This window comes from Haemaphysalis longicornis, unplaced genomic scaffold, assembly GCF_048455015.1.
Source record: "Haemaphysalis longicornis isolate Haplotype H1 unplaced genomic scaffold, Haemaphysalis longicornis Haplotype H1 scaffold_12, whole genome shotgun sequence".
Lineage (NCBI taxonomy): Eukaryota > Metazoa > Arthropoda > Arachnida > Ixodida > Ixodidae > Haemaphysalis > Haemaphysalis longicornis.
The window spans coordinates 117,124,472-117,148,624 of NW_027526225.1; the positions used below are offsets into that span (position 1 = coordinate 117,124,472).

Consider the following 24,153-nt stretch of genomic DNA (forward strand, 5'->3'; position numbering starts at 1 on the left):
CCGTTTTATTCATTATAATCGTGTTTTCTTACCATCATTTGACAACTTAGTTTACTGTGATGACGTGAGGCGACAACGGCAGGAGACGCCGACAGCCCGAGCCCCTAATGTGCTTCGTTCCTAAAAACGTTGGTATGGACTAGTTGGTACATATGGAATGAAACAGCACTGAAACGGGACACAAGAAGGGACAAAGACTAGGCGCTGACTAACAACCACGAGTTTATGTCGCCTTGGCGGAATATGTATCCTCGGGAGAAAACACAAAAAGAGGAAAAGAGATAAGGAAACTCAAAACGCATTCACATATACACATAGGGAGACATTCGCGAAGTGGGCGGTCATCGATTTACTTATTCGAGTTCTTTTTGTAGCCAGTCAAGAGATGGCTTGCTGGCAGACGAATCCTTTCGCTTGTGTATGATGTGGGCTTCGAATATTTCTCTTGGGCGCTATTCTTGGTCTTTTTGTCTTATCTTTTCCACTTTTTTAGCTTGTTTCCGAGGGTATATCTTCCGCGAAGGCGGAATGAACTTGTTGTTGTTAGTAAGCGCCTACTCCTTGTCCCTTATTCTGTCCCGTCTAAGCGCTGTTGTTTCATCCATAGAGTGAGTAAGTTGAGTTGAGTTAAAGAGCTGCACTAAAATTGCCGACCTAGCCAAGCACTGCGTACCGGAAAAACAAACCTTGAACCAGCTAACCCAGAACATTACTATTGTTCAAGATTCAACGTGTTCAAGGCGCATAAACATGCGAACGCAACGCTTACAGAACCAGCCAGGATGATATGTGGCGATGGTAGTTGCTGCTACTGGTCTTGAAACTGAATATTTGGAGGAAAAAGTGAAGGGCAAGGTAGGCGTATTAACCAGGACTGTACAGTTTTGAATTTGTGCTGTGCTCTAACAGCAGCCGGGCTTTGTCTGGGGCTCGCTGTGTGCGCATTTGCCGAGCGAGAATCGATTATACAAACGTCGCTTTACTGAGGGTTGAGTTTTTTTATTAGTTGGTCTCGCAGAAGGCAGCACGGTGACTCCCCCTTATATAGTTTCCCCCTTCACTCTGGCTGATCACCGTCGTGGCGCGAAATTAACAAGTGTACGAGACGGCGAAGACAGTCTTGAAAGCCGTTAAGACGCCCCGCTTGAGTGTGAACGGATAGTTTCGAAACCATTTTCCCACCCGTGTCGCGAGTGCCTGGGACTAGGCTAAGCGCTGTGTACAGCCAGCCACCGTTCTTCCACGCTCGAACGGTAATTACACGTTTGTCTTGGCGCCAGGGGGGCCGTGCGCGTTTGCGCGTAATTTTAATTACAAATAGCTCCCGTTAGATGTCGCGGTGGTCAACCAAACGTCCCCGCATCCTTTTCTCCTCCCGCCCTCCCATGAGTAAACCGGCAAACGCTACCCAGGCGACAAGGCCTTGTCTTCTGTACAATGGGCAGAGAAAGCACATGCGTATTGAGTTACCATCGCGTACATCGAACGAAACGAGCTAATCTGGAGAAGTGTAGTCAGGCAACGGGAAGGCTAGGGGGTGAATTGAGGGATCGATGCCCGCATAAAATGTTAACGGACTCGTGTTGCGTAGGCCTGCCGAGACGGCGCCGCTGTCTAGCCTGAGTGGCTTCCTTAGGAAAGGCGCCCGCATGCATTGCTCGTGCTAAGATTCCATATGCGTGGGTTACGTCACATCTCGCGGGGCACATTGATGAAACGAGTTGTCGTTTGCCAGAATGCCGAAGCTTGTGTGTACACGTACGGGCCGTGTCGCAATGTGAGTTCTCTTCTTACACCATGCCCGCGAAAATGGGACAGCGGTCGATGGACTTGGTACTCCGGCGGCATTCAAACTTAATCTGCATATCTCACACCACCACGCTTTTTCCATCACCTTTCCCGAGGAAAATGAGCGATTTCTTACTTGTTCAGACGCCGAAAACAAACTTAATTTACGAGTGGTTGCTACAAACGAAAAAAAAGGGGGGAAACGGATTAAAATATCGGTGCGATGTATTTCGGCTAGCTTTCTTTATTCCGGTCGTCTGCTCCACTTTTACATCTGTTAATAATGGAGAGGCACTGCCTAGGCAGATGGGCAGCAAATACTGGTACGTTCTTAAAATTTAACGGGAAACTATTCGTTCAGTCTGAACACGGAGTTCAAATTCTGCTTGGGAGCTGAACAGATTTCTGTTTCTTCGCGTAGTTATTAATCCACGAACATAACGCATGCATGACTTGGCTCGGAGAAAAAAAAATTCTTTTTTTTTTCTCCGGCCTGGGGACACTTATCGACGACATTTTTACTGCTACTTCGTATTTGCGTTTCACTTCTTTTATATTTCCTGTAAAAGGCGAGAAACAAACCTTTTAACGTTGACAACATATGCACCAATACACTGTTCATATTACAAGTTTTGTTTTTGGCTTTTCTTAGCTTTCACTTGTTTGTTATTCGTACACATGTACGAAGAGCTCTCAGCTGTCCCGGCCACGTAATAAGCTATTGATTGATTGATGATTGCAGCCATTAGTTGAAGCTATTGTACTAATTTAATCCTTCCTCCCGTCCGCAAGGTACGCCAATGAAAGATTTTTTTTTATTTTTTGCATGCTATTACAGTTTTGCCAGCTAAGAACGACACTATTTGAAAAAAAGTTGCATGGGACATCTAAGTTTAGGTCTTAAGATGTAAGACACGATAGCGTCACCTCGTTGTCAAGGGAGAGCTTCGAATGGAGCTACGGCATTCGCCATTCTTGCTCTCCGAGCGCAGAAGTTTAGCCAAACGAAACTAAGAACAACGGCTTTATGTCGGAGAAGGAGCTTCACTGCGCAGAAGCACCAATTGACGAAACCACGTATACTCTCTGTCTTCTGCGCAGCAGTATCATTGTCGGCAAGCCTACCATCCCGCTTTCTCTATGCCATATTTGCTTTTAAGGAACCACGCCCGATTACAGCTTCTGGAGCGAGCTCTCTTTTGGGTGCGCCGACGTACTTGCTTGTCTTCCGTGGTCGGTTCATGAGCACGGCTGATAGCGGACAGTTAGCCTTTACGGAAAGTCGCTGAATGAGCCCAGTAACGATGGCACGTCAACAGTGGCTCATCGGCGCACGCATAAACGGTGGGAGAACGAACTCACTGCGCAGACGCGACGCTTCATGAATCACGCACCATTTCTATCATAGCATCCGCCGTAGCATCGTTGCCCTCCTTCCCACCCACCAGTTAACCTTTTCATCTGGCTGCCTCAGTCGTAGTTTCGGGTTGGCAGTGGTGACGTATTTCCGTGGACACCTGATGAGCACGGGTGGTAGCGAGCGGCTAGTGGGCACGGCAAAATGGAGAAATGAGCCTAATAACGCGATCGCGTTAAACACTTAGAGCAAGTCTAGTACTGGAAGCATGGAAGACCAGCGAAGCTGTTTTGGTTAAGAAGTATATTAAATTAGGTGCGCTGACTTATTGTATTGGTAGAGTAGAAGCACATGTACATAACTCCCTTAAGAATAATCATAACTTAGTTCTCGTGTAATTTCTTTCGCAATAATGTCGATAAAACAAGAGTTACAGCCGTTTTCTGTAACCACACTCCCTCCGTAGTCGGCCATGCATTGACAGCAGATAGTAATTCTGTAACGTTTACAACTTCACTATGCACTAACTGTAACAAGCAAAGGAAACTCGGCCTAATGATGACAGAGTAGTCTTAGCGGCCGATTTCAGTACATTTTTCTCGAGCCCCCTGCAAAAGAGAGACAGCGACAGAGCATTTTAAATTGTCTCTGGGGCGAGCGCGTGCTTCTCTTTGTCGATGCGACTTGATAAACGCACGTAATTTTGGCCAGAAGCAAGCGCAAGACACCTTCGCTTAAAAAGTGGCCGGACTCATAAGCGATGAGTGAAAAGTTGCACACGGGTCTGAGTTGCCGAGAACGACCAAGCGGCCAATGATATATCCCACGCGTGTGCTTAGATTAGCGCGGGGAGCTATTAAGAGGGGCGCCGCCGAATAGGGCGCCTACGTTGAACCGTGAAACAGGAGCCCCACGAGTAAAATTTACGCGAAGACTTGGGCGGCATTTAATGGGTACAGCTAGCGAAATTAGAACGAGGGGGAGTATGTTTACAGGGACAGCTGAAGGCAGTGTCAGTGGCCGCGATATATTGCGCAAAAGTCTGGACGTCTGACCTGGCGGCATCGTGTACGCGGGATCCTGCTTGGCTCGCCAGAACGGCGCGCCAAGTTTCGAAAGCGCGTTGAGTGAATGTTTGTGCTTGCTTTTCATTTGTTGGGGTTCTTAAAGTTCACACGCTTGTTCTGGCGGCTAGTGGCTCGTTCATGCAGTATTTCAGGGGTGGTTGAGGTGTTTACGGTGATTTCGAGCTTCCCGACATAAAATTTACGAAACTGTGCTGAAAATAGTGAATAAACTAGGGCTGCCTCAGTATATTTATATATAAATATTTGTTATCCTTTTTGGTGGAGTGGTAAGCAGTAAACAAATCTTTCAAAAACATGTATATATATATAAGGATTGGCAGCCAAAAATGCCAAGGAAAGCAAAGGGAAGGATGCGGTAGGTCATTGAAACAGATACAGAATTTTTGGAAGAAAGAAAAAAAGCGGAGAAAAAATGCCCGCCCGGTGGGATCCGAACCCACGTCCTCCAGAATACGCGTCTGGTGCGATGACCACTACGCAACCGGCGGGGCTGTTTTTCCCCTCCACTTCCCGTTTATTTATGTTAAGGAATTTGTTGTCTGCGCTTTGGGGTGGTAGCCAGCGCCACTAGGATTACTTGGGGTGGAGGGGACCTTCTTTTTTACCCCCGGGCCGTGGCTCGAGCGTCTACGACATGTCGAGAGTGGTCGACCAGGGTTGAACCCTGTTAAGCTACCTATGGCACCAAGACTGCCAGAAGAACAGAGGCCCTCACTATGCATGTAGCCAATCAGAATGGGAAATGAGGGGCTCGATGAAATAATACAGAAATAAGGATTGGCAGCCAAGAATGCCAAGGAAAGCAAAGGGGAGGAACCGTGTCTAACATAGAACAATTCTTACATAAAATGTGCCGTGACCATTTTCTTTTTGCAAATTAGTTTTTAAGCTTCATTTTGAAACTATCGGCTGTGACCCGGTAATAATTGTGATTTGATTCGTGGAGAGTTTTAATGGCGGTCAAAGGCGCGAGACATGCCACTAACACGCAAGCAGGTTCCGCACAGCCATTTATCACAGCTCTAGTATTTTTTAAATGCAGCTTTGGAACAGTTTAGTCTAGTTTGGTAGTTTAGTCTCGACATGCCGCAGATGGCCATTGCGCCATAGGTCGGACCGTTCCGGCGTGCTAGCTTCGTCGATACGATACAAATTTATTTTTTAACGGACACATTTCGAAAACACCACTTTTGAAAATTCTGTAGCAAGCTAGTGAATTTTACTTCAGACCCCTGCTTGACCACTGCGTGTAATTACTCGTATGAAATTCTTACATTTTCATTTTCTTCGCCATGGTACGAGTTCTTAATTGTTAACTTTCGCTGTTGTTTATTTCCGGGGTAGAATATAGTAAGTCAGCAGTAAATCTGGCTTTTGGACGCCTGTGCACATCTTATTAGATTGGGTTTCACACGGAAGCCTCAACTGCTACTTCGACATCTATTTTTTATAATCATCAATACTGTCAAAATAATTATGCGTATACCCGCAGAGGCGGTTAAAACACCTCGTTCGTTCTCCTGGTCGAGAATTAAGCGGCGTGATAACAGCCCCGAGGTGCTATTATTTGGTCAAAATAACGTACGCAAATGAGGCGCGACTGTTTATGCTAAATTCATTGCGGTCGTCTGCGAGCCTTACTGCCAGCACCAGTAACAACGGAAAACAATGAAGAAATGTTTGTATCCGCCTGTAGCGTGTGTAAGCCTCTCGTTCGTTCTACTGATCGATATTGAAGGGTTGTTATTTACCCTTCTCTGTACCATAGTATGACTCAAGGTCAACATAAAGTGTTCTTTTTTTTTTTGGCTTGGATTGTGAAGTACCCCTGTGGCGGTGAAAAAAATCAGCTGCAGACGTCCACTTGCACAAGAAAGTCACGGGATCTTAACAATAAAGAAAAAAGTAGGAAAAATATTTACTCTTCGTTTGTTCACGCATAGGGGGTAAAGCTCAAACATTTTAACAGTCCACTAAATTAGCCTCGCGGAGTGGCCAGCGGGTAACCATACTTGAGAAGGACCAGGCTACAGTCAGTGCGGGCTCAGTGCGGACTTCCACACGCCCGAGGATCCCCCACTCGATCATGTCCGACCGGGACAGCTTCCTCCGCTTTTCGGAAACCATTTCCCATCACGGATACCCGAGACAACATTTCCCACCACCACATGCCTTACTCACACGACAACAGGCCACCACGTACTGCAGACCATGAACTCAGAATCACTCCGATACTAGCTAGCATTAGACACCCCTTACCCTATACATGGTGCGTGTTTATATTAAAGCAAAGCTTGACTACTTTCGTCCAGAGATTTCGTGGAGGATGCGCAAATGACCTTTTGACCGGAGACACACCCCCGGCGACACGCCCCTCGAAGCGCATCGCGTGATTCGCCGGGCCCGCTGTTGGCGCCTGCGGGCGCCGACAGCGGTCGCCACCGACGCTGCGGCCGAGGCAGCCAACCACCCCCCGCAGCCTCCCGTGCATGCGGCGCTGGGTTGTTTCGAGCAACGTGACTCGTCTCGCGCCCGGCGAAGAGGAACTGTGCGTTCGCCATGAATGAACGCCGCGTTCGCCCGGCCTCCTCCTGTGAGCGTTTCACGGAACCGACCGGCTTGGAGACGTGGTCGGCAATACAGCTAAATCAAAGGTCAACCAAGCGAAATCAAGATGCTCAACCAGACTAAGCCAAGCTTTTGCTTTGCATATCCAAGGTTAGCGGAGCTAAGCCGCAGCCATTTTTTTCCCTATCTCATCCGCCTCACTTTAGCACATCCTATGGGCATGCTCATCCATCCCTTAGGAGCGCAGGCGCCTACACCCCATCAGCATCCGCATCAGTGACCTCACAGTCGTCATGGGAGGTCGCACTGACCCATACCCTCTTCTGCAACAAGCGCTGTGAAGCCTAATAAAGGACACCGCATTACCCCGGAGTGATTCGCTGCACCCGTGAAGAGTAGCGCGGGGACCCTTGGGCAGTTGGCAGTTTCCTAACAAAGTTTAGAGCGAAAGCTTCCTTAGTGGGAGCGATCCGTCTTGTCAAAAGAACTAATGTTGGTCCACCGAAAAGCTCTGATGAGATATGCGGACACACGTAGCGTGTGTGAAACCGGGCTGCTACTGTGTCAAAACAATTACTTGAAAATTGCGCAAAGTAACCGCTCTACACAAGACAGCACACGCATCGATCCTGAAGAAGGAGTACCATATTAAACCTTTAATATCATAAACCACGTACCGGTATACATTTAGATCGTCCGTAGATGCCTGTAATTAATGCGCGAAAAATCGTTTCGTGGGTTTGTTCTTCGTTGGTGATTTGTGTCCTTGAAGATTTGATGATTGATTGCACGCACTTTCAGCTTTCGCGCTTCTCTCAGCTTTCCTTTGGGAGGGAAGGTAATTTTTTTTTCTGTCCCTCTCTCGTCTTAACCGACGTCACCAAAATCGGCGGGGAGGATGGTGCTAGAGGAACGGCAGTTTCGAGCGCACTCTTCTCGTTAAAGTATGCGTAAATCGGGGAAAAGAAGTTCAGTGGAAAGCTCAGTGGCTAAGGCGTTGCGCTGCTGAGCACGAGGTCGCGGGTTCGATTCCCGGCCGCGGCGGCCGCTTTTCTGATGGAGGCGAAAAGCAAAAACGCCCGTGTGTACGAGATTTCGGCGCACGATAAAGATCCCCAGGTGGTCAAAATTAATCCGGAGCCCTCCACTACGGCGCGCCTCATCGCCTGCGTTGCGTCGGCGCGTTAAACCCCACAATCAATCAATCAATCAAATCAAAAAAAAAAAAAAAACTCAGAATATGGCTTGCAAATTATAGACTTTATTCTGGTAAAGTGATATGTAGACACGGAGTAGAACTAACCTACCTCAGTGTCCCTTCAACTGGACAGAGCCTAGTGACGCGTTTTTTTGGGTTATTAAAGCGAAGCTTTCTTAGCCTCTCTGACGGGGACCGCTCGCGAAAACGCGCTAAATGGGAGCCAACTTTACAACACTGAATTGAGTTTTCATTAAGTGGATGGAATTATAGCCTTAATTCAATACTATTTACACATTTTATGCTATTGCGTACTTATTTGCGGCCTAGCAATGGCAGCCTCCGTGCAACGGCGCAGCGCTAAGATCACCCCCAGCACTTTGCGTATGAGTAACGTGTGCCTCCGAGCGCAAAACTATAGACATTAGCTTCGTAACGCGAGGGACACAGGTTCGGTCTCGACCAGGGGAAGTTTCATTGATTTATTGAGGCGTTTAACGCGCCGACGCTTCACTGGCGATGAGGCGCGCCGTAGTGGAGGGCTCCGGATTAAGTTTGTACACCTGGGGTTCACTAACGTGCGCCGAAGTCTCGAACACACGGGTGGTGTCGCTTTTCGCATCCGGGAATCGAACCCGCGTCCTCGTGCTTAGGAGCACAATGGCCGACCAGGAAAAGCCATTTTCTCTTCGAGGCCTCTGTTTGAGTGCGTGACGCTGTTACACCGGACGAGCTACGAGGACAACCGGGCCCGTAAAAAGCTTCGCATTTAAATGGGCTCCCCACGGTCAGAATCGAACATGGGCCCCTCGCGTTGTGAAGCCGAAGACTGTTAGATTGCGCCAGTCCGACAGGGTCGAAGCGGTTCGAATTTTGGACTTTGATTTTGACTTCGACTCACGTCGCATGGAACTTCTAAATAATTAATTAGGAAATAAATAAATAAACTCGAACTTCTAAATAAATCCAGTTCAAACAAATGAATCGCAAACGCCCGCCTAATTAATTATGCGCAGAGAAGGCTTCGCGTTTCAATTTCGACCCTTTTCGTTGAGCTGAGAGGGGCTTTGATTTTTGCATCCGTACAGTACCCAACTCTTACTTATCTCGACTAGCTGGTTATGAGCCAAGATGTGCGCGCGGCGTTTGGGCACTTTTATGTCGTAACGGGTCACTGTTAGCAAGTTTATGGTAGCGTGGTACACACACGCTTCGCCAAGGCTGATAGGAGAACGTTTTCATACAGGATTGGGAAACCTGTTAAGGCAAGGCGGTTGCGAAATTGTCATCCCGCGCCTGTCTGGCTCTGCCGAGCGGAGTCCGTGTTAAGATTGCCTCCCCGCTTCTGTGCTGAGGTAATTTAGGTGCCAATGTTGTTTTACTCTTAAGTGTAACCCACCCACTCGTGTCTCCGGGATTTGTACGAGCAGTTTGCGTCATAGGTTTCCAGATATGGCCCGCCTAAGTGAAATGGGCTGCTCTGCTCAACGAACACACTGAGTGGCGCAAATACACATACACACAAGAAAGAAGACACGGATAGTTGCGACGGCTAGCACCTGTCCGTGTTTTCTGTCTTGGGTGTTGTGTATTTGCGCCACTCAGTGTGTTCGTAGACCTACACAAACACGCCCAGCAACACGTTCTCTTGCTCTGCACAAGCCTGATCACGGCTGTGCGTCAGGTGTGTCGTACCGAGGAACGTTTTTAATGCTGAAAGCAGAACAGTCAAACCAGTGAATACGTGGTCGGCCGGGAATGACGATTCAGTACGCACTAAACGATGTACGAATTAACCACCAATGCCAGTTTAGCGGCTACTTACCGGCCGGAAAAGAACTCTAGATTGCTTTCAAACACGCACACTCGTATAGGCTTTATTTGCGGGTAGGCCACAAAAAATCTGTTATCTTCCCTTGCAGCCGTGGTAGCCTTACCGGAAGCTAATCTCGAACGCCCTGCTTTTGTGTTTTGCAATCGGCAACAGCTGCATGAGCAAGAAATTCGTCATGGTGGCCATGTTTTGACGTCGTGGCTTTAACGCCTCTGTCGCTGGCGACTGGCGTCCGGGCGTCGCAGCTCGAGCTTCCAAAGTCTGCGCTCATGAGGTTTTACCAATTGTGTGCCTGTGCGTGTCGAACAAAATAGAAAATAGTACGCACTAACCGTGTGATGGGAAAAGAGCAGCTACGGCTTAAGCATGCAGCTCATTGCTTCCTTGTGTACCGCGGACTGTGTTACTGGTCGCGTGTACACTCTGTGTTCTTCCTCTGCTGTGTACCACTCCTGCTCTGGCTGCCAAATGCCGGCGGTCAGTATTGAATGAATGAATGAATGAATGAATGCATGAATGAATGAATGAATGCATGAATGAATGAATGAATGAATGAATGAATACATAAAATAAATAAATAAATAAATAAATAAATAAATAAATAAATAAATAAATAAATAACTAATTGAATGAATAAATAAATACCTGGGTGAATAAATAAATGAATAAATTGGGTTCAATGGGGACTCGGTGGGGGAATCTGCACAAGTACGTTTCAACCGCAATTACACATACGTATTAAAGAGGTTTAATTGCACTCTGGTGCCGTATATTCTGGGTTATGGTCCGGTAAGCATGGATGTTTAGCAGTTTATGTTTAAATTTATCGGAGCTCTACAGGCGCGTATGACCAGGGCGTTATGATTGAGTAACGTGATCGACAGGCCTATTTTGTATTCCATGGTTTTGTACAGTTGAAAGCAAAAAATAGACAGGAGCTGTGGAAGGGCTCGTGCCGTGTTCTTTCGCAGTCCCTGTCCAGTTTTTGCGCTCAACTGTACAAAACCAAAAGAAAATGGCTTTCTTTAACGTTGTTTTCCATAATGTTGCAACAGGAGAGTTACTCCCAGCGTCAGAATTTTTAAACTCGACGCTAGCGTGTGTGCTGACACTATCAAAAATAAGCAACTTATTATCATTGAGAGCTAACTTAGATTCATTCGAGTTCTGCTTACGAGACAACATCAAGAAGCACTGGCGTCGAAACAGTCTGATAATATCCTGTAGACCCCTAAAATCGGCTCTACTCCACTGCTTGTTTTCAATGTTGTCGGAAAATTGCGTTTTCAGCAAATTCATACCTCTGAACGGAAATTTGACGACGGCGCGTAACAGTATATCCTCATGAAAATGGACGTTAAGTCTTAATAGACCCCCTATTCTGTTTCTATAGAGTCAATAAAAGTCAATTAAAACTCACCGCTTACAGACGGTCCTCGTTAGAAAGTCAACACATTTCTATTTCCCAAACTCTACCAACATTTTATTGTCTTCAAGACATTAAATTTTAATACACTTCAAATTACGTTTCTATAGAGTGAACCAAAACTACCATCTTAAAACTGCGGCCGGTATGAAATCAACGAACTTTTTATTGCAAAAATGCAACAAGCATTTTATTTCCTCCCTATATATACATTTAGTTTTAACAGTCTGTGAATTGCCTTTCTATAGGGTCGATCGAACTCCTAATTTGGGGACTGTGGTCACTAGACAGGCAATAAGCTTTTTACTACGAACATGCAGCAAGCATCTTATTGCCTTCATTATGTTGAGTTTCAATGGACTCTGTATTGCGTTTCTATAGCCCAGCCACGAAGGGCTGGTACTTTATCGGTGCAGATGTGTGGGGGCTATTGCGCCGCGTGCCCCGCCTCATGAACCGAGATCGCGCGATGGACGGTCACTTCGTCTTGGGTGAACTTGGGAGTGGTGGCGCTTGGCATGACGGACATCACCGCCGGACAGTCCCAGCGCTAAAAAAACTCTGCTGTTAAACTTTACCAGAACACCTGACTTACAGGCAACAGGATATTACGACTATACTCAATAAGCGTTCTATAAAGCTAATTGAGATTACTTTAACAAAAACTCATCAAAAACCGTATTCAAACCTGACTCACACGCAACAGGGTGCTACGACCACCCTCAATTATAATTTTAGGAAATCTAATGCAGGTAAAAGCAGTAAAAACTCATCTAAAAGCCTATTAAAACTTTATTCACACGCAACAGGATGTTATGACTAGACTCAATGAGAATTTTACAGAAAAGTAATTGCGATACATTTAGTAAAAACCCGTCAGAAACTCTATTCAAACCTGAAACACACGCAACAGGCTGTGACGACTATCCTCAGTGAGAATAATATAGAAAGCTTATTGAATTTTTTTTTATAAAAGCCCCACAAGAAACTCATAAGAAACTACATTCATAACAAGTAAGGTCTATTGACTAGGCTCTATAGACTTCTAATTTCCGACTTTCTAATTTTCGAATTTCCGACTTTCGTTGTTTCACAAAATATTTCATCACCAACATCTGCATGAAGAACTCATTTTGCCTCCATTGTACGTTTCTTCTCGCCTTGATCATGCTCACAAAGTCGGTATTGCATCAACCCGAACAACCGCTTTTTCTCAGTCGTTTATTCCTCGTACGTCATTAGAATGGAATCGCCTTCCCTCTCCTACAGCAACCATTGTAAATCACACGCTTTTCAAAAATGCCATAGTCAACATTGTGTAATTCTTGCTTGTTGTGTACAGTTATGCTTGCTTGCTGCGTTTCTTTTTGTTTGCCTAATTTTGTATAAGATGTTTGTGTGATATGTATTTCTCTCGCTGCTTTTTTTTGTTATTCTTATGAATGTACCCACTCCCCTCTATAATGCCATTGGCCCTGAGGGTATTACTAATAAATAAATAAATAAATAAATAAATAAATAAATAAATAAATAAATAAATAAACACTCTGTGGCATATTTGTAATGGGAACTCAATAGAAATATTCTATAAAACGTTAACAAAATGTTTATAGGATTGTTTTGAGCAATCTCTGCAATACGTTTAATTTATTTATTTTATTTTATTTATTTATTTATTTAAGTACCCTAAGGGCCCGGGTGGGCATTACATAGGGGGGGATTGAGGTATTACACACTAATACATCGAGTGAACAGAATAGCAAGAAAAATAGTAATAATACAGTAATTGCACTCAGAAATCGCACAGTACAACGCTAAACAAAACTATGAAACAGACAATAACAAGAGATATGATGTCGTACAGGCAAGAACCAATATGTTTACAACATAACCGACACAATAAAATTAAAGTTAGATATTGCTTTCAGTCGTTAAAAAGGAGAGAAGTGCTGTTTGAAAAGAAGAAGCGTCTGTTAGTGTGGCTAGGTTTGCAGGTAAAGAATTCCATTCGTTTATGACCAATACAAGAGGAGAATTCTGATATTTTTTTGTGCGGGCAAAAATAGGATTAACTTTGTAAGCGTGATCTACGCGTGCCGAAGTATATGGTGCCGGAACGATAAATTTGCGAGCGAAGGCCGATGGGTTATGGTACAGTGCATGGAAAAAAGACAACCTTGAAAATTGCCTGCGCAGGGTGAGAGGGGGAAGATTTAGTTGCTCTTTTAAGGCAGAAACGCTTTGGTATCGCGAGTATGAAGACATAATAAATCGAGCGGCTTTGATTTGCACTAATTCAATTGTGTTAATAAGTCCAATTTGGTGAGGATGCCATATTATTTGCGCGTATTCGAGAGAAGGGCGAATCAGGGTATTATACGCCTGAAGCTTCGTGTCAGAATTAGCCAGATGAAGGCGGCGTTTAAGCAATCCAAGCTTTTTAAACGCCTTCGAAGTGATTTTTTTAATAAATCTTGGTAGACATTTCTATAAGGGTATATTAGAGTTTTTTCTTTTTACTGGGCGCAATCAGAAGCCCTCAGTTATACTACAATTTGTTTCTGGTCATAGTCCATGCTCAAGCGTGCAATCAGGCGAGACGAACTCTGACCATGCTCAAGAGGTTTTGTCAGTTCAGCACAGGGTTATGAATATTTTTTGCGGTATACGAACTTTCTTCGATATAGAAGCGTGCGTTCCACATTAAAATGTTTTCGCTCGTGCATGTTTTAAAGTCGAATACGGATCTACACCAAGTAATAACGCCCTTAAGTTGGGAATAATCCGCGCGGAAACCAGACATGGTCTCAACAAGAAAAAAAAGAATTACGCCTGCGTTTCGAAAGACCAAATTTGTAGCGAGTACACCGATTGTCACGTAGATGGCCATACGCCGCGAAAAACCAGCTATTGTCACGTATGTCATTATAGCGCTCACGTCCGCAATTCGCTTTGGTATGCTCGGAATGCAGATGATCTGCGGGGAACTGTTTGTCACCTAAAAATGAGGGCTGTAGCATAAAAACGCGGCACATTGAAGTCTTTGTTTCTCCTAATTTTAATTGTATAGGAACCATTATGCGGGTGTATTTTTCGTAGAACGCGCCTGTATATATCTAGTAGGAATTATCGTTACAAAACTTGATAGGTAGAGCTGTATCGTGCGAAATGGCGCACATTCACTCTTTAAAACTTATAAACCTAACTAATGCCGTTATCGACGCGCATTTGAGTGGGTCTCTTGTAAGTGGGCTGATTGCGTTATTATGGGAATAATGGTTCTTGTCCCCTATTAATAACGCATGAATAATTGACCCAGCCAGTAAGCTGCAGTAGCAAGCAATCTGACAGGCATATTTTGAACCCTTCGTATGCGGATATTCACAAATCTTTCATTGTTGAATTTTAGTTTCAGAAACTCCATTCTGAAAATCATGTACTGGTGAAACCAGCAGAACTAGTGAAGCTCAATGTTGCTAAAGTTGCGGTAATACCATGTGCCTTCTGCATGCAGACTGCACGAAACCGTAGAAAATGCGACAATGTTTCATTTTTTTTTACCTTTGTATTACCAATTCACCAAGTCTGAATCGCGCAAATGCCTGGAACATCTATTCCCCCGTTAACGTTCAAAAATATTGTTTGACCTCGCCTTTCTCGAAACTTGTGCGCTTTAATGTTTCCCAGAGGCGCGATAAAAACTTGAAAAAGGAAAACTATCTCGTCCCATTTCTCCTGACGGCCTTTCTCGGGATAGCCGTGCGATCGCATTGATACCACTTTTTTTCTTCTCATTTTCATGTTTTTATGGCTCGCCGCTCGTTCCCTTCAGTACATAATTCCTTTTTCCATATTGTGGTTCGCGTTCAGCTATTTATTACGACCCAAGAAATTAAAGGGGGACCATCACAGGACAAAAGAGAAAAAAAAATACATCGTTCAAAACGAACGATTATTTCCGCCAGCCGTTACGCACTCCACATCGAGTGCTTATGGCACGTGACGGCAATCTCGGTAAATGATCTCTCCCTCTTCATCCACCATCCTTATGCGTCCCTCCTCTTCCTGGTCTTCTCCAATGCCCCGCCTCTTCTTCGGTCGTTTTTTTATGCGTGCCTTCTCTCGTCTCGACTTTCCACGTTCTTTTTCTCTTTAAATTTCGCGCCTGCGCATCCTCATCGACATCGTGAATATTCCTGGGGTTCGCCACTTTAGCCACTGCTATATTTTTATTTCCCTGAGCCATATTTTGCCTCGCTCTGAATCTTCCCGTCGCCCCACTTTAGCGCGTTAATGTGGCGAAGCGTGGAACATAAATAACCTGATTTTTTTTATTTGGGTCTTTTTTTCTACAAGCAAGAGTCGTCACGCCTCGCTTGTTAGCTTGTGCAGAAAAGGAAGCCATGCAAATGCTAGTTACGGTCGGAGCTGGCTTTACGATGGTTGTGACTCCGTCTGGCTGGTTCTCGTCAATGCACTGCGTGCCCGAGTACGTCTGGCGTTTAGAATCGAACTGAATCTTCCCGGGAACGTTGTCCTATTTCTCGCTGGAAAGATCTGAACCCTTCATTAGGTATTGGCGATAACTGACCCTTATGTGCTGAGTGGCAGAGCATTCAAAAAGAAGGAAAACTGCTTTCTCACCCCCTCCCTCTCTTCCCTCCCCAGTCTGGCATAAAACGTTATAAAGTAGACAATATACCGTGCTTAAACTCATTTCTTCTGTATACTGTATGGGACATACCGACAACTTAAAACCCATCTCCGGTTATTCTTCCACCAAACGAACCTTCAGCCATGTTTGTCGCCGACATGCCGAGACTGTTTCGGCGTGCTGGCCGCGGTATGTTTCAGCCAAAACATCCAGAAGGGTGGTTGGAACTTTCTAATGATGCGAAGGCGACAGCTTTGTGGGACCAGGGGCGGATCCAGGGTGGCACCAGGGGGGGGGGGGGGGGCTCACTACATTTGCATAGTAGGAAACAGGAAGGCGCGGAAAGCGAGATGAAAGTTGCCCCCTGAAGAAATCCACGCAAATACTCAATGCTTTTTCGTGCTGGTACGTGTACTAAACCTGTGTACTCTAAGCATGCTCATTTAAAGGCGTAGGAGAAAACAACCCTTGCGGCGCTACATAATGTTCTTAAAATGAGCTGAGCTATTTTTGTCCTGAAGAAACTAGGGAAAAGTACGCCGTGTGCACGTGCGACTGGTCAGTTAGTCGCAGTGCAGACAAATCCTAGCGCGGCCGTCGTGATTTCTGCCGTTAAGTTTTAGTCAGAGCTGGAAGTACAATTTTTCCGACACATTGAATAAGGAAGGGTTTACTCTAAATATGCTATGTATCGGAGGGAAATGTCAAGCAAAAAGCAAAAAAGAGTCAGTATACGTTGTTCTGATAATTTATTTAATGCAAAGGGAGCGTCGGCGACTGAACCACAACGCCGAAAAAGCACAAACAAAAAATTCCAATAAGGCATATCACATACTTTCAGACACCTGGAATCGCTCAAGCACAAGACAGCATAAACTGAAGGCGCATACTGTGCCTAAATAAACATTTCAAATAAATTTCCCAGCTTCTAAACACACAAATGATTGATGTGAATGATACAAAAAGAGGCATACACTAACGCACCCGACACAAGAAAATCAATCTACAGCCATTCGTTTTTCGCTTGTAGACGGATTACAAAGATAACAGCAGTCAATCTACAGCCATTCGTTTTTCCATTATAGACGGATTACCGAGATAGCAGCAACCTGCGGTTCCCACCATGAGTAAATCGCTCAATTACACTATTTACGTCGACGAAAATGTCCCGGTGCGTAGACAGTAAAGCAAGTCCTAACAATCTATCTTCGCACATGGTGGACCGAATCCACGTCTTCAGTCTGCGAAGAGTTGAAAAGCACCTTTTTGCTGTCGCAACGCTGATCGGCAGCGTCACCAGAACCTGCAGGAGTGTGTGAATGGTTGGAAAAATGTCCTTATCGCAAGCGCCGAAGGCCTCAATGACTGTCGACGGAATGCGCGCACCGTATTCCTTTTCTCGGCACCACTTCGCAAACCACAAGTCGTACTCAACGCGGATCGCCTGTTCAGGATTAGTCGGTGGCATGCGAGTAATTGAGCCGTACTTCATTGCAAGCTGCTTCAAATCAAGCTAGCTCCGGAAGTGCAACTAGCATGTACTAAATTAGAAGGCAACGAAGGAAAGAGCTGGAATATATCCAGCGTCTCAGATGGAAATCTTTGGATGATGTCCATGATCACATTGTCCAACAGAGGCACGTAGACAGTTTGTCTGAAGTAAGTGGCAACGTTACTCGTGGACATATTTTTGGAGCAAGCCTGTCTTTTCGGTGCGCGCTTCAGGCGAAGATCTGTCCCGATCTCCTCAGCGAGTGCAGTGGCCTCGTTAAAAATGTTAGAAAATCCGCTTTCGCTCAAACGTCGCTTTTCCCGCAGTACTGTCAGCGTGCCCTGTACAGCGTCTTGAGCCGTCTTAACGTCTATCGATGGCTTTTGAAACACCTTGCTGAGCGGATACGTGTGGGCCAAAAGATCATTTAGGACCACCAAAGCAATAACGAAGTGGCTATCAGATACCGCTGTGAGAAGTGTTGCAGCTCTGGACGCACTCCGGCGATCCCTCCAGTGGGCAATGTTATCTAACGTTTCGACGATCTTCGGGAGAGAGCTGCGGAACTGCTGAACACTTTCATGGCGTTCGACCCATCGGGTTTCGCAGAATCCAGAGAGTTGCCCTCCAAACATCTGTTTGAGAACTTCATTCCTTTTAGACGAAGCTGTGAAGAATGCAATTACTTCTTTTATCACACCGACAGCGTTTCGGATATCTTGCACTTCAGTTGATCTCGAAATTGATAACTTAAGAAGAGCGTGATTGTAGCATGGGCATCTTAGAGCATGCGGCGCACTTCTATGAATCTCTGCTACCGCTCCCTTCGTTTCAGACACCATAGTGCTACAACCGTCTGTCCCAACTCCGACACAGTTTTTTTTTTTTTAAATTCAGTCCATGCCTTTGTAGGATGGCGAGAACAGTGCGCCCCAGATCTTTACCTGTAATGGTTGGCTCGTGGACATTTTGATTCATGGTCTCAGAGTGCTCGGCAGATGGCCTTCTCAAAGAGAGAAATTCAAGAAAGTCCTCGCGGAGTACGCCGTTATGCACGTAGCGCAACACCAGCGCTAGTTGCGATTCGTGGGCGATATCCGTAGTCTCATCAAACATGATGCTGTATAAAACCGCAGTTTTAGCTGTCTCTGTGATTTATTATTATTATTATTATTATTATTATTATTATTATTATTATTATTGTATTTTTTGGTCAGAACCTTAAAACATTGTTTTTAACGCGTTTTCTTTCCATTTGCTGTCGTAAAAATCAAGGCCACCTCTATTCTTAATTAAAAGAACGCGGGTAATTCCGGTTACGCACTTACATTTTGTCTCAAATGTGCCTGGGGTTTCATTCGCGCTATATTGTTCCGACATGTATGACAAATCTTCGCAGTTTTAGAAGTTAGGAAGGGTTTTGCCTATATAAGTGACTCGTTTAACAATACTTCCAACTTTTGGCCGGGTGGCTTAATCGGAGGACAGACAGACATACATACAGGCAGACCAAAATTTTCTCGTTTAAGTAGCCGAAGAAAGACTATCGTGTTTAAAAATGGGACATGACCTTCATTTATTCTCGTAACAACAATCCTATGATCGCGAAATTAACAAGAAAGTTTCTTGATTTCGGGTGCAAGTTCCCGCAGCGCTTCGTTTCTCTCCAATCTGGCACCCTGCTGTGTGACGAGGGAGTCCCACGGGGACGCGGGTTGTGCCTCAGCACCAGAACATGACCATGATCACGAGTTACTTGTTTTATAATCTTCATAGCTATCACTGTCCAACGCCAGCATGGTCAGAAACTCAGAAACGTTCCATTACGATTCGACTGACGTGCAAAATGTGCACAAATGTGCAAAAAATGTTGCTTGCATTTAGTTATTTTTTGTGAAAAGAATCACCCAACGCGATTGTTTTCAGTGCTCGATATCAGCTGTCTGTTCATCCCATAACAACTGGAAATGGTTTAATCATGCGAGAATATTCTCGACGTGCTCCAACACCATTCTCCTTCACAGTGAATAATATGACTATTAAAAGAGCGCCCGAAGGACATATCTCGCAACTGAACGGGGCCGTTACACGACTTCGGCGCATGCCTCACGCAGCCGGCCGCCCGGCTGCCAAGAACCGTGCGCAAGGCGCCGCCGGGTGCAACTTTCGAGAGAAACGAAGCGCTGGAGCATCGCCGGCTGCAGACGAAATTGAAAACGTTCACATACATTGACACGCATGCGTACTCAACTATCTCGACCGCAGGCCCTGGGGTGGAAGGTGTCACGCTAATAGTTTTCGCGCACCGCAACAGACCACTCACCCATTTTACAAAACGAACTGTGTATTCTCTGAACCGCCTCCGTCTCCCGGCTCGAGGGACCTCGACAGAATCCAGCCACTTCTCTGCCTTGGTTGTCGTGAGCCAGCCCCGGTCCGTTGTGCCTGGCCCAACCACATGCAGCATATTTTCGGCGTCGCGCGAGCGTCAGCGTCGTTCGGCGTCGACGAGCGTGAGCGCGCAGCCAAATGCATGGCGACGCGGGATGACGCTCGGGCGACGCCGATATCTACGCTCGCCAGATATCGGCGTGAGCGGCGGAAGCGGAGCTGGTGCCAGTTTCCGGTTGTGCCAGTCCGACTCGCTGTTTTAATGGTGGCCGGCATGCCGAACATCGACGCTAAGGCATTAATAACTGCAGTCGAAGCCCACCCCGCTCTATGGCAGGCTAAACACAAAGATAACAAGAACAAACCCCGCAAACAGACGTTGTGGGATGAAGTGGCAGCAGCCGTGGCGCCTGGTGTTGCGGACGGAGGTAAGGCACTTGTTACCTGCGCTGCAGCCTGTGCGCATAGTTATTGTAACAAGTCATCATTGTTTTCGTGTGTTTGTGCCACAGACACCGTGCAGAAAAAAATCGAAGTCCCTGCGCGAAAAATACCGGCGACTGTTCAATCTCGTGCTGGACACCCAAAGAAGCGTTGAGCGCGCACGCCGGCGCGTGATTTCGCCGGTTCCATGCGGTTACTCGCCCTCTCCTGCGGGCACGCGCGTTGACGCCGAACGACGCTGACGTTCGCGCGACGCCGAAAATGCGCTGCATGTGGTTGGGCCTTTATGGTTGCACTCCGACGTTCTCGGCCCGCGGGCAAGCGCCGACCTGGCGTGTCCTAACACGCCAGGTCGGCGATGCCTCGTTACGGCCATGGAGGAAAGAAAGGCCACCCCCGCGCGCAAGTCTGTCTCTTTAACCGGCTCCGAAACGGCGCAGGTGCAGTTGCCTACAGCTGCAGATGCGCATGCGCATTGATACGCAGAATGCCGCGCCGCCGCGTCCGCCCGAGAAAGAAGAGGTCTCTTTTATTTGTCATTTTGGACTGCTCATAACTGCCCAAACCAGCTCCGTACTTCATTTGCCCATTTACACATATTTCATTTGCCTTATGCGGGGCAGCTCTGGACTGCCCAGGAGCTGCTCAAAACGGCTCTGGACAGGCAAAGAGACCAAAGGTGTTGCACAAATCTCTGGAGCTTTCCTTTTCTTTTTTTTGATCAATCTTTGTCGTCTGCATGGGCGCTGCCGAGCCGTGCCCCCTTGCTCGTGACCTTGGCGGCTGCTGTGGGGCAGCGCTTGGCAGCGAAAACCGCGGGAATGGGAAACATTGAACGAGCCGCCGGGGTGGGAAGAAGGGGGGGGGGGGGGGGGTGAAATGTGAGGCGGCGCGAAGTCGACATGGGCCGGCTATGAGCCTAGAGCCATGCACACATGGATGAGTGGAGATGGGTATGAAAGGGGAAAGCAAGGGGGGGGGGGGCGGCCCCCAGGGCCCCCCCCCCCCCTCTGGATCTGCCACTGTGTGGGACCTCCTGTTGATCTGCTTTTGAACTTGAACATTTTGTGAAACTGTGCCGGCGTGCCCGTCCCCACTCGACCAGCAGCCTGAACAGCGCCCTTCAAAGCTCCTTCCGTTCCCTCGTCACCGCCAGGGGCCTTCTGTTTACGCCCGTCGGTGCCTTCACCTCGCATTGCACGTGCAACAGCGTCCTCTCTCTCAACGCGTGCTCTTTCGCCCTTCCCCAGCGCCCTCCTCCGGCGCTACTGTTTTTCTTTCCCGGAGTGTGCGCCGATGTTTTTGTGCGATTCGGTGTATCCCACGTCAATTTTCGGTGCCTCACGTTTTCCGCGAAACGTAGGGACCCGATGATTTCGTCGTTTAAAAAACGTCGTACTTCATACGTGGCGACAAGATCAGCTGTTCTGGCCCACGTGTCGTTTTTCTCCGCTTTCACCGAAATGATACGGTCAATGGAGTGTCTGCTGCGTTTGTTGGGGCATGAAGAAGAACCGGTACCCATCAGAAAATGTACTCACTGTATACGTTGCTCTTCAGGCTTCTGATACCGGCTGGCGTCGTAATTTACCGACTGTCATAGTGACTGTCGTGATTGATAGGTTGGTTAATTGATTGATTGATTGATTGATTGATTGATGAATCGATTGCTTGCTCGATCAATTGATGAATTGATTCATCGATCAATCAATTGATTGATTGATCTCTTGCTTGATTGATCTATAAATCGATATATCAATTGATTGATTTATTGATTGATTGATTGATTGATTGATTGATTGATTGATTGATTGATTGATTGATTAAAATGGCTCAAGTTTAATAGTTACTCCAAGTGAAAGTAATGACTATGTATACACAATGAAAGTTTGCCTCCGCTTGTGATTTCGCAGCGTGCCGTCTAGCTATATTTCTAATGAATAATTGGATTCCTTATTTCGCCTGGCTGAGGGCACGCACAGACAACCGTCGTCTGTCTGTCTGTCTGTCTGTCTGTCTGTGTCTGTCTGTCTGTCTGTCTGTCTGTCTGTCTGTCTGTCTGTCTGTCTGTCTGTCGAACAGAGAGAGAGACAGACAACCGAGACTAACGGACCAAGCGCTGGCAAACGAGCCGTTAAACCCTCGCTTGTATTGCCATTTGCTTGCCCTGAAGAGTACGCACCGACGGCGCAGCCGGCACTGGGCGATCAAGCGCAGGCGAAGCAGTTTCATGTTCGCCTAGTCAGGCGGCACCCCAGCGGCGAGGCTACGAGTGAGCGAGCGAGCAAGTGAGCGAAGCGACAAGAAAGGTGCAGCTTGCGCGCCGGCGGCCGCTGAAGGTGCCTTGCGGAGTGATAAATGACCTTGAAAAATTTAGCGTAGTAGAGCTTTCGCTCTAAAACTTCATTATCCCGGAGGATTGAGCATCCTTGGTCGAAGACGCTTAAGCGGTTGTGGCCCAGTTGACCCTAATGCTTAAGGTTAGGCCTAAGCTCCGCCTCTTACCCGGCAGTTGCAGTTCTTATTCCAGAAGAGCGTTCTGTACCCGAATCGCACGTACCCGCAGTGGTGGATTTCGCGACGCAAGGCCCCAAAGGGAAACGTCCGGCCTGAACTCCAGCGCATACGCCTGATAAAGTACTTACTATACTTGTTTGGCGTCAAGCCGCAGTAATCGGTTGTCGTCGGAAGACCTCAAAGCGCAATGTTAGCCCTATGTTCCGGTACACATGCGAGACCTGCTGCTACTCTATCCAAGTGTTCCATATCCACAGAGTAGCCCACGGCGGTAGTGGCGTATCGGCCCACACAAGCGCTCAAAGCGATGCAATCGGCATCCTCTATTGACCCCTCGTGGATAGTCCGCGGGCAGTCCGAGGGCTGCCCTTGGACTCGAGACTCCATAGAAATACATGAGAAAATTGAGCGCCGGATCGAGTTCCGAGCAGTGCGCGGACGGTCCGGGACTGATAATCGCGGACGGGCAATATTCTGTTCCGTATATAGGTCACTTACGGTGTTATGCAGAACATTAATTAAACGTGTTAATATGCGGTGCTCGTTCCCTAAGCCGACTTAAATACAACAAAGTACCTTTATTTACGAAAAGAACGCGAAAAATTGAGCGAGGAGAACGCTTTTAAATATAAGAATTATGCGTTTTGGAAACAAAAAACTAAATTTAAGCACTGCGGAGGAGTCAACCGAGGACGTCCGCTGCAAAAACCCCGTTTCTACCCCTAGGCTACTGGGGCCGAACAGCGGCGTTGTATTCGCAGTTGTTCAAAAGGATATGAGGAGGATTGTTCGCGAACCACCAGAGGGTGCTGGGTACGTATAGGAAGTGCCGGGCTTGTACTACCAGGGGAACGGAATGTCGCCAAATCGAACGTTAGTCCTTAACTCCGGCGCGTACTCAACGTTTCCTGATGTTATTCCAGCGAAGCGTAACATACCCAAAGAGTACCACATAACCGCAGTGGTGTACTATACAACGCTTCATACAGAAGAATGCATGCTGCTCTTCGCACGATATTTTGTGGTTTGCGAAGCCAACCCGTCTATTTTTTAACACGAAAGTGTTTTATTCACGGATACACGAAGATTTCGCTGACGTCATATCCATCACGGAAGTGACGCCAGTACAACGAAGCAAGCGGCCTGTAAAGGGTGCACCCCTGCACACAGGGTCTTCTTGTGGGGAAGCAACCTTTAGTACTAAAGAGTACCTTATACTTAGGATTGTTCGGTTTCGGGGTTTTATATTTTAACACTAAAGTGCTTTATGCCCCAACACCCCTGGATTTCACTGACGTTATATCCATCACGGAAACGACACCAGTACACCTTTGCCGCAGCGACCCGCCAGCAGGACGTCGCTCGTCAAGCACACCCACAAGACAGCCACCGACCC

General features: G+C 46.7%; 2 protein-coding genes across 4 annotated transcripts in view; one reads left to right on the forward strand and one right to left on the reverse strand.

Moving 5' to 3' along the window:
* Positions 1–20,026, reverse strand: part of LOC144163358 (GTP-binding protein Di-Ras2) — a 106,278-nt gene extending 86,252 nt beyond the window's left edge. Inside the window, exon 1 of the mRNA XM_077694310.1 lies at positions 19,729–20,026. Coding sequence (XP_077550436.1) covers positions 19,729–19,732 — 4 coding nt within the window. The 5' untranslated portion in view covers positions 19,733–20,026. The remainder of the gene's footprint in view (positions 1–19,728) is intronic.
* Positions 1–24,153, forward strand: part of LOC144163357 (uncharacterized) — a 281,121-nt gene that overhangs the window by 93,195 nt on the left and 163,773 nt on the right. The gene's annotated exons all lie outside the window — the stretch shown is intronic.